Source organism: Erpetoichthys calabaricus, chromosome 11 (assembly GCF_900747795.2).
Source record: "Erpetoichthys calabaricus chromosome 11, fErpCal1.3, whole genome shotgun sequence".
Taxonomy (NCBI): Eukaryota; Metazoa; Chordata; class Cladistia; order Polypteriformes; family Polypteridae; genus Erpetoichthys; species Erpetoichthys calabaricus.
This window is the reverse complement of record NC_041404.2, coordinates 69,221,696-69,238,506: the sequence shown is the minus strand read 5'-3', so window position 1 is coordinate 69,238,506 and position 16,811 is coordinate 69,221,696. Positions and strand designations below refer to the sequence as shown.

At 39.3% G+C, this 16,811-nt stretch overlaps 1 protein-coding gene across 1 annotated transcript in view; it reads left to right on the top strand.

Annotated features, from left to right (window-relative positions):
• Positions 1-14,195, top strand: part of si:dkey-13a21.4 (uncharacterized protein LOC494576 homolog) — a 991,873-nt gene extending 977,678 nt beyond the window's left edge. The window contains exon 4 of the mRNA XM_051933519.1: positions 13,955-14,195. Within this exon, the coding sequence (XP_051789479.1) occupies positions 13,955-13,996 (42 nt within the window). The 3' untranslated portion in view covers positions 13,997-14,195. The remainder of the gene's footprint in view (positions 1-13,954) is intronic.
• The last annotated feature ends 2,616 nt before the right edge of the window (positions 14,196-16,811 follow it).

Below are 16,811 nucleotides of genomic sequence, written 5' to 3'. Positions count from 1 at the left end.
AAGAAACCTTCTTATTTATTAGTGCAGGTTTCAAAGCAATCGACGAGAACTTTTTGCCCATCAATCCATACTTGGTAACTTATAAGGGCGAAGTGTTGTCAGAGAGGTTTGCAAATTCATTGAAAATCAAAAGCTGAAATCTCTTTCATATAAGTATTCTGATCCTTTGCTATTTAACTTCAAATTGTTGTCAGGTGCATCCTGTTTGTTTAAATTCTCCTTCTGATGTGTCAAGAACCTGGCTGGAGTCCACCTGTGCAAACGGAATTGTCTGGACATATTTAGAAAGGTACACACACCTGTTTATGTAAGGACCACAACTGAACTATGAAGTCCAAAGAACTCTCTGTAGACCTCCGTGATAAGACTGTGGTGAGTCAAAGATGAAGGCGAGGATATAAAACCATTTCTAAAGCTTTGTGCGTCTCCAGGAGCACACTTGTCTCAATTTGTGGGAAATGGAAGATGTTTGGAGCCATCAGGACTCTTCCAACCAGGCAGAAAGGTCCTTGGGTCCAGGGGGTGACCAAGAACCCAACAGTCACTCTAATAGAGTTTCTGAAGTCCTCTGCTGAGAAGGCAGAACCTGACAGAAGGACGACTATCTCAGCAGTTCTTCATCAATCAGGTATTGATGGTAGAGTGGTCAGATCTGACAGCACATGGGAAAAGGTTCTCTGATTTGATGAAAGTAAAATTGAACTCTCTGGGCAGAACCCCAAGCACTGTGTCTGTTGAAGACCTGGCACTGCTCCTCTCTACATCTCGCACCTGGGATATACAGTCCATAAACGTGCACACAGACCCATCTGTACACCATATAGACATATGCATATGTTGCTTATTTTCTTCTTATTTTTGATTGCCCTTCAAAAAGAAAAATAAAAACCAACAAGAGAATAAATGGACAGACATGACTCTGACTGAACTTGTGAGGTAACAGCTATGCTTGCAAGAGCCCTGTTGTAGGAGCTATAATGAAGGTCTGAATATTCATATTAGAGATGGGTGTATATTAAACTGCATTAAAAATAACTGAAACAGGTGCCAGAGTACACGTATGTTTGTGTGTTACTTTTTATTTATATTTATACTGTTGTTATTAATATTTCTGAGGGTACATGTGTAAAGCATGAAGCGTTTAGGACTTGTTACTGGACACACCTGAGAACACTCGCAGACCTTCACTGAAACAGGATTCTCTTCCCAAAGTGACATAGCGAAAGAGAAAGTAGAGCCAGGTCTCCGCACTGCCCACAATGCTCACAGGCCACTTGTGACGCGCCAACACATGGATTGCAGTCACAATTATATTCTAGTTAGCTTTGTATTTGATCTTTGAGGTGCCACAAGTCACTGATAAAATGTATGAAGTACTGCATTATAATGGTTTTTAAGGATTTTTCCCATGTTTAATTTACATTTTTTTCATAGCAACGGAGTTTGAGTTTTTATTATAACACTACAATGTTAGCAATATATTTGCAAAAATATTTTTGAATTCTACTAGCTAGAGACATTCGAGCGGATTGGACTAAACCTTGGCCAGGATCTTGAAATCAGCATTTAACAGGGAGATTGAATGACAGAATTCACATTTTAATGGATTTTTGTTTCTTGGGAAAGCCAGCAGTACGTACCTGAATATGTGACATTTTAGGAAGGGAGCTTTTCTCTCTGGCATAAATAAAATTTGAAGCCACTTAACAAAACATTTTAGTCCATCATTCTGGACAGAAATTTGGGTCTACACCTTTTCAAATTTGTGGAGAACTCATTACTCCTGTTTTTCAGAAAGGATTAAAGGGTGTCACACATGTGATTCGGAGAAGGTTGATAAGCTCAAATAATATTGTTTCTCAGTCGGACAAGGGGGTGACAACTGTCATCTAACCATCTCTCCTTTTGTCCCTCTGCAGACCAGCAAAAGAAACAACCAGTGAAGTCTCCACTATCCCTCCCTCTGAAAACGTCACTTCCAGACCTTACTGACTAGAACTCACCTACCAAAGACATCATTCCCTCTTCTGGCCACCCTAGACCATCCCCTTCCTGTCCCCACCATATAAATGCCTTTGTTTTCCCTTCTGTATTCAGTTCTGTTGTAAGTTGTAACCATGTGCTTATTTGCTGCATTTTTCAGTAAACAGGATGGCCATCCCCAAACCTTTTTGAGTCTCCTGCTCTCCTTATTTACAAGGGCTATTCACCCAAAATTCTTGTACGTCTAATTTATTTTAAAAACTGTTTTGATTGTTATTCTCACTTAATTCAGAAGTATTAAAGTTTCACAGTATTCATTAAATATGTTGCTTATCTCTCTGTGTCCAATAACCTAGTTCATTGTTTCTTAAAATATTTTTTTCTTGCAACCCAGTCTTGCCCTTCTTAGTGTCTTCAAGATCCCATCAATGGCAAAAGTCAGACTGTCTGTATTCCGCCATAGAAAATCATTGTTGAAAGTCATAGCGGTGTTATGTTGATCTGTTTAAATTGCTCACAGTGGCCCATTGTGAGACACTTCGCAAAACATTCACAACCCTTTCCCTGACCCAAAGGACAACAACCTGTGGCACACAGCTTAAGAAACTATGGCCTAGTTGGTTTCTGATATATTGTTCTCACTTCTTTCTTATGTACCTGATGTGCTGATTTCTCATTAGTTCTTAATTCATGCCCATAATGTCATGGAGAAAACATCTTCAGAAAAAAACACGCAGAGTCTCCTGACAGGCAGTCAATAGGGTTTATTGCACAGCATAGAAAACCACAGCAGAGCACATAAAGCCTGTCTCATTTCAATGAAGTGAGCCCCATGCTATGGGCGAGCCTCATATTTATTACAATTCTTACCTCAAAATATTCCTGCTTCTCACTGTTTCTTATCATCTGCATCACATGGTTTCTCATGATAATGACCTCGCTCAATACCTTTTCTCAAAACAAGCTCCTTTCCAGTAGGCCTTCTCATAACAATTTCCTTCCCAATCCACACTTTCTCATAACAGCCACTTTGGCTCGAAGGTCATATTTGCCACCTGGAGGTAAGCATCAACCAATTTGTACCCCTTACTTTATTCTCACATTCCTAATATTGGGCTGTTAAGGATTGATGACCTTTTAGTTTATCAGTTCTCAACATTAAGTTGGAATCAGGGGAACCCATATGTGAAAACTGGACCACTTGTTTAGCAATTACTTGTTGCACCAACATCCCTTAAGGCTAAAATGATAGGCAGTTGTGTCGGTAAGCGTCAGCAGCTTCACTCATAAGGGTTAAGCTGCTGATGGCTTTGAGCAGACAAGCATGGTGCTTCCTGACTGCTTGGAAGAAACGAAAAATACAAGCTATGAACGTTTACTCTTATAAAGGTTAAAGCTAGCTAGTTTAATACATTTAGCTGTAACTTGATTTAATAGAAAGATTCAAAAAGAAGTTTTGACATACAAACTTAAATGCTGTCTAAAATATACAGTATATGCATGTGTGAAAAGCATACCCCCGGACACAGATGGACAGACACCAGAATATCCAAAACACACTTCTTTATTCTCCTTTACAGCACCACAATGCCTTCATCCATCAACTCTCTTCCTGTCTCTCTTTCTCTTCTTCTTCCTCTTTTTACCTCCACACCCCTCCTCACAAGCTCTGTCTCCTTCCTCCCAACTCTGGCTCCTCTACTGGAGGGAGGTGGCCCCCTTTATAATAACCCGGATGGGCTCTAGGTGCTCCGTCTGACCTCACTTCCTGGTGTGGCGGAAGTGTCAGGAGGGCACTCGGAAGCACTCCGGGCGTCCTTGGAATTTCATAAGGCAGCAATTCCTGGTGTGGCGGAAGTGCCGCTCTCCAAGGTTCCAACCATGTCCGGGCGCCCCCTGGCGGTGACTCCGTCTTCGCAGAGGGTTGAGCTTTACATCTCCGTGACCCCCATGCATTCCAGGGAGGTGGTCCACCTGCGCTCCAGGGAAAATATCGTCCCATTTCCGGTCCCCTGCTTCATCCGGCGGGGCAACATCCCTGGGCGTCTATGACACATGCTAATGTGAAAGCCTGTGAACACAGGCAGTTGTACCGTTAGGCAGTGGTGGGCAGCCACTGACCATCTTTGACTTGCCAACACAGAGGCTCAGCTTCTGGGAATAGAAGCAGGGGACTTTGGGCTTACAGGCACCCGCTTAAAAGAAAGAAAAATCCTAGCCTTTAATAATCAACTCTTAAATCTCTATACAGCTCAAGCTAGCTAACACAATGCATTTTGCTTTAACTTGATTGACTAAGGTATTGATGAGCCGTATACATTTAAATGCCATCTAAAATGTTTATACATTTATGCGCTAATGTGAGAGCTTGCTTAGTTTTCTTACAAACTGAAGGCAGGTGAACGATTGTGGAAGTTTGTTTAATCATCTGTTTAGTCTTCTGTCAGTCGAAAGCCTCAGCAGCCATTGTCCCTAAACAAAAGTCTGCTTGCTCAGTTCCCTCAGTGAGCACATTGTCCTTGACCCACAGAAGTTAAAAAACAAAGCAAATGAAAAGACAGGCAGGCCTCAGAAGACAGTGGCCCAGCAGCCCTTATGCTAAAATAAATGGTAACCTTTTAAACTGCTTCTGGCATAAGCTTTTAATAGCTAATAGCTCTAAAACTAATAATAAGGCACATTGATCCTAAATCTAAATTCTCAATAATAACAATGCATTGTGATTTAGGCAGTATCTCAGTTTCACGTGTAGTTATTAAATTAAACGCTTTATTGTAAAGATCTGTAGAAACCAATCGAGCATGTTCATAAGGCTTGGAGATTTGATCAATTAATCCTGTTATCGTTTTGATCTGAGAATTCTTTTTAAGTAAAACACAGAATATTATTTGTCCTCACACATTTTTGTACATTTCTCCGAGAGTTCCAGCAGATGTCAACAGACATGATATACTTTCTGTGAATACTGATATGTGGTTTAAGCAAAGGTGATAAATATTAGCGTTGACAAAGTTAGCAATTACTCATTGAATTCAAAAGAATTGTTATTTCAAACTCAATGCTATTGTAGCTGTGATGTTTGAGATTTAATAAAGTTGTGGCTGATATGAAATGGCTATGATGCATTGAAGAAAAAAAGATTGTGTTACGTGTGTGAACAGAAACCTCCATGGGTCAGACTACTGCTTTTATTAGTTGTGAAACTGCTGAAGCGGTTTTAGCTGACAACTTTAGAAGTAAGAATGAGCAGCTAAAAGAGAAATTTCATATACAGTTAAAGTTTGTGAGTGTGTGCACACTGAAAACTAAAGAAGAACATTAGCAATGAACACAACATTACCAGTATGTCCAGCAGTGCTCCCTGTCAATGTGTTCTTTATAGAAATGCAGCTCATACTTTGAACCTACATTTATATATATTATATATACATTATATATAGGTTGAGTCCAACAAGAGACCTGAGTACTAATGAAGGATGACTGGTTTTTAAAACAGGTTGGCAGAAGTGACATCATCTGGGGGTGGAACTGGAAGTGATGTTCTTGGGGCAGAACCAGAAATGACATCGTCGGAATCAGGCAGAATTTCCCGTGTCTGGTCTGCAGAGGTAAAAGAGAAAAGTTTACTGCACCCCGCCACCCCCTGGCTTGGCATGGAATTACCTTCTTTTGGTCCTTCTAGCTGCCTCCCATGTACACACGTGTGTGACAATATATATATATATATATATATATATATATATATATATATATATATATATATATATATACAGTAATCCCTCCTCGATCGCGGGGGTTGCGAACCCCCCGCGAAAGGTGAAAATCCGCGAAGTAGAAACCATATGTTTATATGGTTATTTTATATTGTCATGCTTGGGTCACAGATTTGCACAGAAACACAGGAGGTTGTAGAGAGACAGGAACGTTATTCAAACACTGCAAACAAACATTTGTCTCTTTTTCAAAAGTTTAAACGTGCTCCATGACAAGACAGAGATGACAGTTCCATCTCACAATTAAAAGAATGCAAACATATCTTCCTCTTCAAAGGAGTGCGCGTCAGGAGCAGAGAATGTCAGAGAGAGAGAGAGAGAAAAAAAAGCAAACAAAAATCAATAGGTACTGTTTGGCTTTTAAGTATGTGAAGCACCGCCGGACAAAGCAGCTGCAAGGATGTACAATGTAAAGGTAGTCTTTCAGCATTTTTTAGAGGAGCGTCCGTATCCTCTAGGCCAGTGTGCGAACAGCCCCTCTGCTCACACCCCCTCCGTCAGGAGCAGAGAATGTCAGAGAGAGTGAGAGAGACAGAGAAAAACAAACAATCAAAAATCAATACGTGCCGTTCAAGCTTTTAAGTATGCGAAGCACCGTGCGGGAAGCATGTCGCTTGACAAAGCAGCTGCACAGAAGGGAGCAATGTGAAGATAATCTTTCAGCATTTTTAGACGAGCGTCCGTATCGTCTAGGTGTGCGAACAGCCCCCCTGCTCACACCCCCTCCGTCAGGAGCAGAGAATGTCAGAGCAAGAGAGAGAGAGAGAGAGAAAAGCAAACAATCAAAAATCAATACGTGCTGTTTGATCTTTTAAGTATGCGAAGCACCGTGCAGGAAGCATATCGCTTGACAAAGCAGCCACATGTAAGCCCAGCAAGGAAGAGAGCAATGTGAAGGTAATCTTTCAGCGTTTTTTGAGGAGCGGCCGTATCCTCTAGGGGTGCGAAGAGCACACGTGCTCACAATATATTTGAGGAGTTTTATTTAATACGCGCTCTGGTTGGGTAGCTTCTCAGCCATCTGCCAATAGCGTCCCTTGTATGAAATCAACTGGACAAACCAACTGAGGAAGCATGTACCAGAAATTAAAAGACCCATTGTCCGTAGAAATCCGCAAACCAGCAAAAAATCCACAATATATATTTAAATATGCTTACATATAAAAGTGAAGCTACGAAAGTCGAAGCGCGATATAGCGAGGGATTATTGTATATCCTTCAGTAACTATACCAAGATGAGAAATATGGTATATAAAAAGATAGATTTAACATGCTTTAAAATACAGCTTTTATTCCTAATATTCTTTACAATTTAATAATTATTTTATACTTACAAATACAGCTGAGGTGAAGCCATTGTGACAGTGCAATTGTCTTGCAGTTCTTCAGTGGGGCCTTTGACGATTGTGCGTCTATTTTTGGGAGGAGTGCATAAACATTCTTCTTGGCACAGAGTCAACGTCACATCTGAGCTGACAGGGCTTCTAGCTTTGAGACGTTCTGAGAGGCCTTATATGTGCTCATGTCCACTGCTTTAGGTCATTCAGTGAGCTATGTGTGTGTTCTGCTGACCACTGCCATTTATAGATTTTGCTCTCTTTGTTCATTATCTGCCACAGCATGCTGTAAGCATGCATAATGACTTGTCTCGTTTGTGTTTTAATTTTAATTTTAAATATTTTTTTATGTGCACTACATGTTGTTAAACTGTCGACCCTGAGCTTTGCAATTTCGTCTATCTGTATACTTGTATGTGGTTGAGATGACAATAAAGTTCACTTTGACACTTTAACCTGACAGTGCACCTGCTCTAATCGCTTAAAGCCTTCACTTGACAGTTTTATACATAATTCAGAAATATATGTATGTGTGCTAAATATAATTAGACTCAAAAATCACAGTATCAAATAGTTAGCTTTCAACTCATGTTACAACCAGTCATTTCACTTCAGCCAATTCCACCTCTCTTTCTAAAATGTCACGTTTAAGACATTTACACTACAATTAGCCAAAGGCCCTTTGTCACTTGAGTTGGACTCTCCTGCTGCCTGGGAATGCGATTTCAGCCTCCACAAGCCTATTTGAGCTTGATAATGTAAAATGCTATTAAAAACACTTCACAATATAATGTACTGTACTAACACGTGACGGCCGTTACACTCCCCATTGCTGAGGTAGAGATGTGCCGTGTTCCACTGTCACACAAACCTTATTTGAGAGAGCAGAGCACTACACACCTGACATCCTAGCCCTGAAAGCCTCCACTAAAAAGTCAAACCTTCATTAGTTCATTTTCATTTCATTTTGGTTAGGAGTAAATCTAAACCACTTAGTGGCGAGAGATCATGGCTTCATTCTGACCCCGCTCGTCTTTCGACTTACATTAAGGGTTACTGCCTTAACCTTTAATGTCTCTTATTTCCTGGTCACTCTCTATTCCCCTTTCTGCTGGAGGTGTTCAAAAATAAAACTAGCATAAAAAAAGATCCCTGTATGTCCAGCTACATGCTTATGTAAATGTACAGTGTCAAAATCATGAGGTAAAATAAACACACAAAAAGGATGAAGAGGGAAATTCTCAAAACTATGAATACCTAAATGCAGAGATAAACTCAAGCTAAGAATTACGACTACTCCATTCATCTCTTTTGCTTTGTTTATTACTTACTCATTGTTATAACTATTCTATTGTTCTGAAAAATTCCTGAGTCTAATAACTTTTTCTATTTGTTTATATGCAGTATGTTACTCTTTTTACATTCTGAGCCTTGATCATTCATAATATATAATTATTTTTCTGGTAGAGACTTGGTCTATCAATGTTGATGTCTTTGTTTCATTTTTTATCTACTTCGAGACTCCATTTTATGCAGCAGGTGCCATCATTTTGGCTAAACATCACTAAGACGTGAGCTCAGGTTACTTAGGTGGAGTCTCCAGAAGTTGTGCAAATCAACATCAGCAATGTTATAGCATTTAAAGTCGCATCGTGCAGATCTCAGCAGGGATGGGACCAAGTCCTACATAAGCAAGTCTCATGTGAGCTGCACAACCAAACCCTCTCAGCTTTGACGAGTGAAAGTGACAGTTTTATTTCAAGCTGTACTTCATTATGTGTTTGGAGAAATATTATAGACAAAATTAAATAAATAAATAAGCAACAAAAACATATTTCATGAAACATTTATTTATACTCAAATTTCATGATACATTTATTTATTTTTGCTCTTATTTCACAGTACTTTTATTTATTTGTGCTTTTATTTGTTTATTTAATTTTGTCAGAAATATTCCTCCACAGATGTATACTAATATATAAGCGGAGAATAGTCTTTCTCAGATAAAACTATTTTTAATAAGAAGTAACAGCAATTGGATCATAAATGATTGGCTTACTTTAAAGTAACTAGAATTTGTACAGTTCACTGTGTCCAAAACACAATCTATTTAAAGAAAAGAAATTTATGCCACTACAGAGTAATGCAGCTATATAACACCATATGATTTTAAAATATATTATTCACATAATATGGCATATTTATAAATTAACAACATATTTTTAAACTAACAAAATATTTTAACAATACCTCACCATTTACAATGCATTGCATTTGCAGAAAATTAAGTTTGACAGGAGTTTATCACTTATTTGTGAACAATGTGGCTGCATTATCTCCCCTCCATGACTAATCACACTGCCATTAATCTCACTTCCACTCAGAATGACAGAAAGTTGGATTACTTTGTTTGGTACTTACAGTAGCACTAAGGCTTTCAGTCCTGTTTATCATTTAAAGAAGCAGTAAACTGCATTTGGGTATGAGATCTGCTCAACCGGCACTGCCTTCTCCACGATTATCTCTAGTCAACAAAAATAAAAAGAAATACTGAAGGTTGTTATAAAAGAAGTGAAATAACACAACATACACAAACACCTAACATCTGTTTAGGAACAAGGAACAATGTAATGGCATGCCAGCTGTAGACTTTACTGTACTGTATACCTTTAATGGTGCTAGTTTGTATAATGTTTGTTCAAGTAGGCAATATTTTCTCATCACCCTAGAATGAGCTCTCCATACTGGTACACAGCCTATGAGTTAAAAAGTTACAGCAGTCGTAACTCAGATATCACTTAGATTATGCATTGAAATGTCTTGGCCATCTAAAAATTATCAAAAGTTGTTTGCAACAACTTTATTGTAACATCTTGGCCGTTCTAGAAAAATAGCCCTTAAACTCAGCCTTCTGTGAAAAGGCAATGGCAAAAGCATGGGGGGAAACAGAAGAATTTCAGTGACTACCAAGTGGAGGCAAGGAAAAACGTACTATATGTTGGTTTAAACAGTGGTATAAACTACAATAGGAAGCTGATTGAGTGACACAGTGTCGCAGAAACTCGAAAGCTCAAGTTCACAATGTCGCACAGTGTCCGAAATAAAAAAAGAATTCACATATCAAAGTCGCCATGAAAAGGCGAGTCGTAGCCCACTGTCTGAGTGTCATATGAAAGCTTATTAGGGTACAGAGAAAAAAAATAGGCACACAGTGGGGAAAAAAGCACGAAATGTCAACTCTTAATCTCGAAATTTCCACTTTTTGTACTTTATTTTGTCATTAAAGGAGAACATCATAAACTTCATCTTAAACTCATTTAATTTACTAGTTTCTCAAATCCCATGGTAACTAAAGTAGCACGTTAAATGCTTTGTTCTGTATTTGATCTTCTATGTGCTGTGTGTGTGTGAATCACTACGTGCTTCTTAAATGGGCTTTTTCTTCCTCCGACAGGACACAGAATCCATTACATTCATAATATTACAGCTCTCTAAATAATTAAAATACTAAGATGTATACTTCATATCATTTTCATGATGATAGGAGTTAAAGTATGTTATTAAACATGGGAACATGGTGGTGCAGTGATTGTTCATGCCTCATGCAGGATGCTTGCTGCATGGCGACCTTCGATGAAATACTTTATTGTAGCAGTACTGTCTCTTTCAAACGTACTAACCCCCAATTCCTGTCCTTACTTTTCTTTCTCCAAATACCCAATCGCCACACAATCAGCTCTGTAATAGACGTTAAGCCATCTGTAAGCTTAGAACGCCAATTCTTCAAAACTTTTAAGGAACATTGAAATATCTTCGTAGTACATGTTCAATTATTCTATCCATCCAGTGTTGCGCCAGTCCCAGCAAGAATACAGCGCGAGGCAGGAACAATCCGTGAATGGAGCGTTAGCTTCTTGTTAACACTGCAACACTGTGTCCTCACATTTATTTATTAACAATATAGATTATTTAAATTAAGTTAAAGTTTAATCTGTATAATAAACATTTCTCTGCATTTCATCTTAAAAATATCGTCATCATATGTAAATATGCGCTTTATAAAGTGGCTCAGGTTGTGCAATATTATAACTGTAGTGAAAGTTTACAGTGAGGTAATTGCACTTATAAGTCCAAACAGTTCTACAAGGAGCACTTGATGGAATGATAGAGTGTGTTTATAGTTCTTGGGATGAAACTGTTTCTGAACCGTGAGGAAAGGCTCTGAAGTGTGTGAGAGCTGTTCAATAGATAGCAAGGCTGAGGCAGCGTGTGCTTGATGCTGTATACTGATAATTCTCTTTTCAATCAGCTGCTGTACAGCTGTGATTCCCCCCTCAGATATAGTGATATAAATACTCCGAGTGGTGCAGTGAGAGTAATATGGAAAAAGATGATCCGCTGTGGCAACACCAAACGGGAGCAGCTGAAAGAAGAAGAAGAAGGTTCAGTGAGAGTAACAATGCTAAAGCAGCTATTGTATTTAGAATAGTTTGACCATTCTGTGGACCATTATATTGTTACAGGTTAATTACAATCAGATGCATTAAACTAATAAACAATATGCGGTTAATTTCAGTGCATTTATAAAGCCGTGTCCGGGATGTGGATCTAAAAAAGAAAGGGTAACCACACAGGAACAAAAGCACTGCGTTGATGCTGGGTGCCGCCAGTTCCAGCTACCGTGGAAATGTGCGTGGCTTTACACCAAGTTTGGGTTTATACTTTTGCGATTTGAGTGTGGAAATGTTCGTACACAACATTTTTGTGTGTACAGACCATTTATACATGAGGCCCCTAGTCTTCACAATGCTTGAAATGGACCATGGAAAGCATCTACAGTGGGGGGTTTGGGAGTGGTGTATTGTGTGAGAGTGATAGCAGCAAAACCATGTCATTTAAGCACATAATGCACTGTACCAAACAGGTGACACACTGGAGATCCTCTTCACTAATGTACTGTGCTTTCCAAACTACTGTAAATTATGCCATCATTGTGACTTGGTTGCACATCAGTCATACAGGAGAATCACAGAGGTCATCAGATGGGCCCCCCTCTCTCAAATGATGTTTCATTGGTATTAAGGCCCAAAACACAGAGAAGGTTTCAACAGGGCGTGTGACGTCTTACATGCACCCCCCTCTTTTCCTGATGACTGAGGCTCAGGCAATTCTAACCAAACACACCAACCCATGAGTATTACTAAAACCCTTAATAATTTAAAGCTAACCCACTTTTTCCATATATTAGCCAATTCTGTCAACCTCGGAGGTAAACTCTGAATGGGGTTACACAAAACAAAGTCATACTGTGTGCTTATTTGGGCAACCTCTGTGACAAATTCAGATCAGAGTCATACCAATATCATATGATACTTGTACCTATTTCTCTTGGGGCTACTAGCCTTGTAGTATTAAGGTCCACTTTAAGCTTCCAATCATTTGCCACACTTAAAGGACCCCCTTTTTGTTTAGCTAGGCCTACAGGGGTGTTGTTCTCCCCCTTCTTAACAAACACCTGCCTAATCATACTTGCCTACTAAACAGAATTTACACCCTTCCTTTTGTCTTCCAACACTGAGGCAACACATGATAGCACTTTATTATGCCTCCACATATACAGTTAGGTCCATAAATATTTGGACAGAGACAACTTTTTTCTAATTTCGGTTCTGTACATTACCACAATGCATTTTAAATGAAACAACTCAGATGCAGTTGAAGTGCAGACTTTCAGCTTTAATTCAGTGGGGTGAACAAAACGATTGCATAAAAATGTGAGGCAACTAAAGCATTTTTTGAACACAATCCCTTCATTTCAGGGGCTCAAAAGTAATTGGACAAATTAAATAACTGGAAATAAAATGTTCATTTCTAATACTTGGTTGAAAACCCTTTGCTGGCAATGACAGCCTGAAGTCTTGAACTCATGGACATCACCAGATGCTGGGTTTCCTCCTTTTTAATGCTCTGCCAGGCGTTTACTGCAGCGGCTTTCAGTTGCTGTTTGTTTGTGGGCCTTTCTGTCTGAAGTTTAGTCTTCAACAAGTGAAATGCATGCTCAATTGGGTTAAGATCAGGTGACTGACTTGGCCATTCAAGAATTTTCCACTTCTTTGCTTTAATAAACTCCTGGGTTGCTTTGGCTGTATGTTTTGGGTCATTGTCCATCTGTATCATGAAACACCGCCCAATCACTTTGACTGCATTTAGCTGGATTTGAGCAGACAGTATGTCTCTGAACACCTCAGAATTCATTCGGCTGCTTCTGTCCTGTGTCACGTCATCAATGAACACTAGTGTCCCAGTGCCACTGGCAGCCATGCACGCCCAAGCCATCACACTGCCTCCATCGTGTTTTACAGATGATGTGGTATGCTTTGGATAATGAGCTGTTCCACGCCTTCTCCGTACTTTTTTCTTGCCATCATTCTGGTAGAGGTTGATCTTGGTTTCATCTGTCCAAAGAATGTTTTTCCAGAACTGTGCTGGCTTTTTTAGATGTTCTTTAGCAAAGTCCAATCTAGCCTTTCTATTCTTGAGGCTTAGGAGTGCCTTGCACCTTGCAGTGCACCCTCTGTATTTACTTTCATGCAGTCTTCTCTTTATGGTAGACTTGGATATCGATACGCCTACCCCATGGAGAGTGTTGTTCACTTGGTTGGCTGTCGTGAATGGGTTTCTCTTCACCATGGAAATGATTCTGCGATCATCCACCACTGTTGTCTTCCGTGGATGTCCAGGTCTTTTTGCGTTGCTGAGTTCACCAGTGCTTGCTTTCTTTCTCAGGATGTACCAAACTGTAGATGTTGCCATTCGTAATATTGTAGCAATTTCTCGGATGGGTTTTTTCTGTTTTCGCAGCTTAAGGATGGCTTCTTTCACCTTCATGGAGAGCTCCTTTGACCGCATGTTGTCTGTTCACAGCAAAATCTTCCACATGCAAGCACCACACCTCAAATCAACTCCAGGCCTTTTATCTGCTTAATTGATAATGACGGACTTGCCCACACCTGCCCATGAAATAGCCTTTGAGTCAATTGTCCAATTACTTTTGAGCCCCTGAAATGAAGGGATTGTGTTAAAAAATTCTTTAGTTGCCTCACATTTTTATGCAATTGTTTTGTTCACCCCACTGAATTAAAGCTGAAAGTCTGCACTTCAACTGCATCTGAGTTGTTTCATTTAAAATGAATTGTGGTAATGTACAGAACCAAAATTAGAAAAAAGTTGTCCAAATATTTATGGACCTAACTGTATCTGCCTTGGCTCAGACTAACTTTGCAGCCTGACAAAATGTGCTGTATTGAAGCAACACCTGCACATAACACACAATTCGGGTCTGCCCCTGTCCACACCATCATATGTTTTAGATATAAGAACACATCATGAATTGCTCCAATAAGGAACTTCACCCTTCCTGACTCCATCTCCCACAATTCCCTCCAATTCAGCCTCCCTTTTTCCAGGCTTTCCCAATTAAGCCACTGACCTTGCTTTCCTAGAGATGCCACCACAGCACATCTGCCTACCTCCTCCTGATGCTAAATCTCCTCCACTACCATGCATTGGTGTTCTCCCTCCACCACCTTACTCCAAAAGGGCTTCCTAATTTGACAACTTAACCCCACCCTACTATACTGCATATGCTCCACTACCTCTTTGAGCCTCAGATCTTCTTCTGCCTGCTTCACCGCTACCTTTGGATCACATTTAGCTCCTGGCTATTAAAATGGTAATTTATAGCGAAAAAATTCTAAAAATCCTGTGTAAAATTAGCGGTGACTCATTATACAATGGTTTGAAAAAATGTCCACCAACAAAAAAATAATAAAAGTTACCAATTACTTTATCTCACTCCAAAGCATCATACTCTGTTGTTCTCCTTCTATTACATTCTAACAAATAACATCTCCATTAGCTATACAAAAAATTGTAGCTTAGCTCCATTGCTTAATTTTAGTGAATTTTTTTTTACTATCCTCTGTATTTTTCTCAATTTAAAAAGCGCTTAATGCCAATTATTGATTGGTGTTATGAACTTAATGACAATATGCAAATGGACAACAATTTTTGCTTCTTCAAAAACATAAGGCTATGCATTGATAAAAAATGTAATCAGTTCATTTCAGGTGTATTGTCACACGTGGTACACACAGTAAAATGAACAGCCTGCTTGACCGAGTACATCATAGCGGTCTAAATCTCACTTCATAGATTATGTTAATTACTACAATATAATAGGCAATGAAAAGCAAAACAGTAGAGTTTCCCTTCAAATATGTTACTTTTTGTGTGTGTAGGAATTAGAAATTAATTTAACTTGGTTAATTAATTATCAGTTTTACAATCAGCAGTGCCGATTATTAATTAAATCATTCCGCAAGGCTCCTACTTTGTTTATCTTACCTTTCTCTTTTGTAAGAGGCACGTCTCCAGCCTTTAGACTGATATTGAGGTAACTAAGGTATACTCATTTTATTAAACAGAGCAATACTATTTAATGATAAACCCAAGCATTTCAGAAACATGGCAACTGCAAATATATATCACCATATAAGACAGGACGCAGACAGACAAATGTACAACATACAGAGGGTGGCTGCTTACTGGCTATTTAGAGTTCTCATTTATCTTGGCACTAATAAACAGTTTTGCGTTACTTAAATCTTTGAAGATGATGTCCAATGTTGTGTGGAGTTGATGCTGTTTTTCATCCGGGTTCAAGTGGAGGATTCTTCTTAGGTTGCAGTGCATTCTTTCTCTTTGAGTTGTGGTCCTTTGACTGTGGTTTTCTGTGCTTTTCTCAGTTAAGCTCTATGCTGTGTCATCTACAAATTAATACAGAGCAGCACTAATCTTTCTGGCAAAAGAGTTTAGATGCTGAAGTTCCCCTCTTGAAGTAATGGCTGTCTCTCTGCCTTTCAGACTGGGCTCAATGCTTGGCTTAACAGATTGCATCTCAGCTTTCAGGTCTATACTAAATAATAATACATTTTATTTATATAGCACCTTTCCTATGCTCAAGGTACGCAAGTCTATGAAGAGAAGAGATTGTCTGTTTTCAGCTCCACAAAGAGGGAGCGGTTTCAGGTTTCAGAGAGCAGGTTGCTTGAGAGATTTTCAGTCATTTTGGAGAGTGAGAATAGAGTGCACAGAGATTTTGTTTTTGAAACAATGTTTAATCTCTCATGATGGGATTAAAGTCACTTCCAACTACAAAATCAAGGTTTGCTCTTTTGTGCCTTCTTTTGTCCACCACAGTTGTCATTGTATTAATTTATAACTTTTTTTTTTTTTGGGTGTCTATTTGGCACCTTCTGGCCTGAAAGGGTCTGCACAGAAGCCTCTATAAAGATGTCAGTTCAACTTTGATTTGCACCTTTATTATCATATGAAGTACAGGATGGTCTGGGTACGAATAGTTCACCCACTTATTTTGGAATGTAAGTGGGGGTTTGATGCAGCTAGATGTCTGTTAAATTTGTTGGCTTACAGACCTGGGGCCTCATGTATAATGCCGTGCGTAGAACTCACACTATAACATGGTGTAAGCACAAAAGCGGGAATGTGCGTTTGCACAGAAAAATCCAGATGCAGGAATCTGTATGTATGCAAACTTCCACATTCTTCCGCTACATAAATCCCGATCAGCGTGAAAAGTAACGCACGCGCACGTGCCTTCTGTCCCGCCCCAACTCCTCCCAGAATTACACCTCTT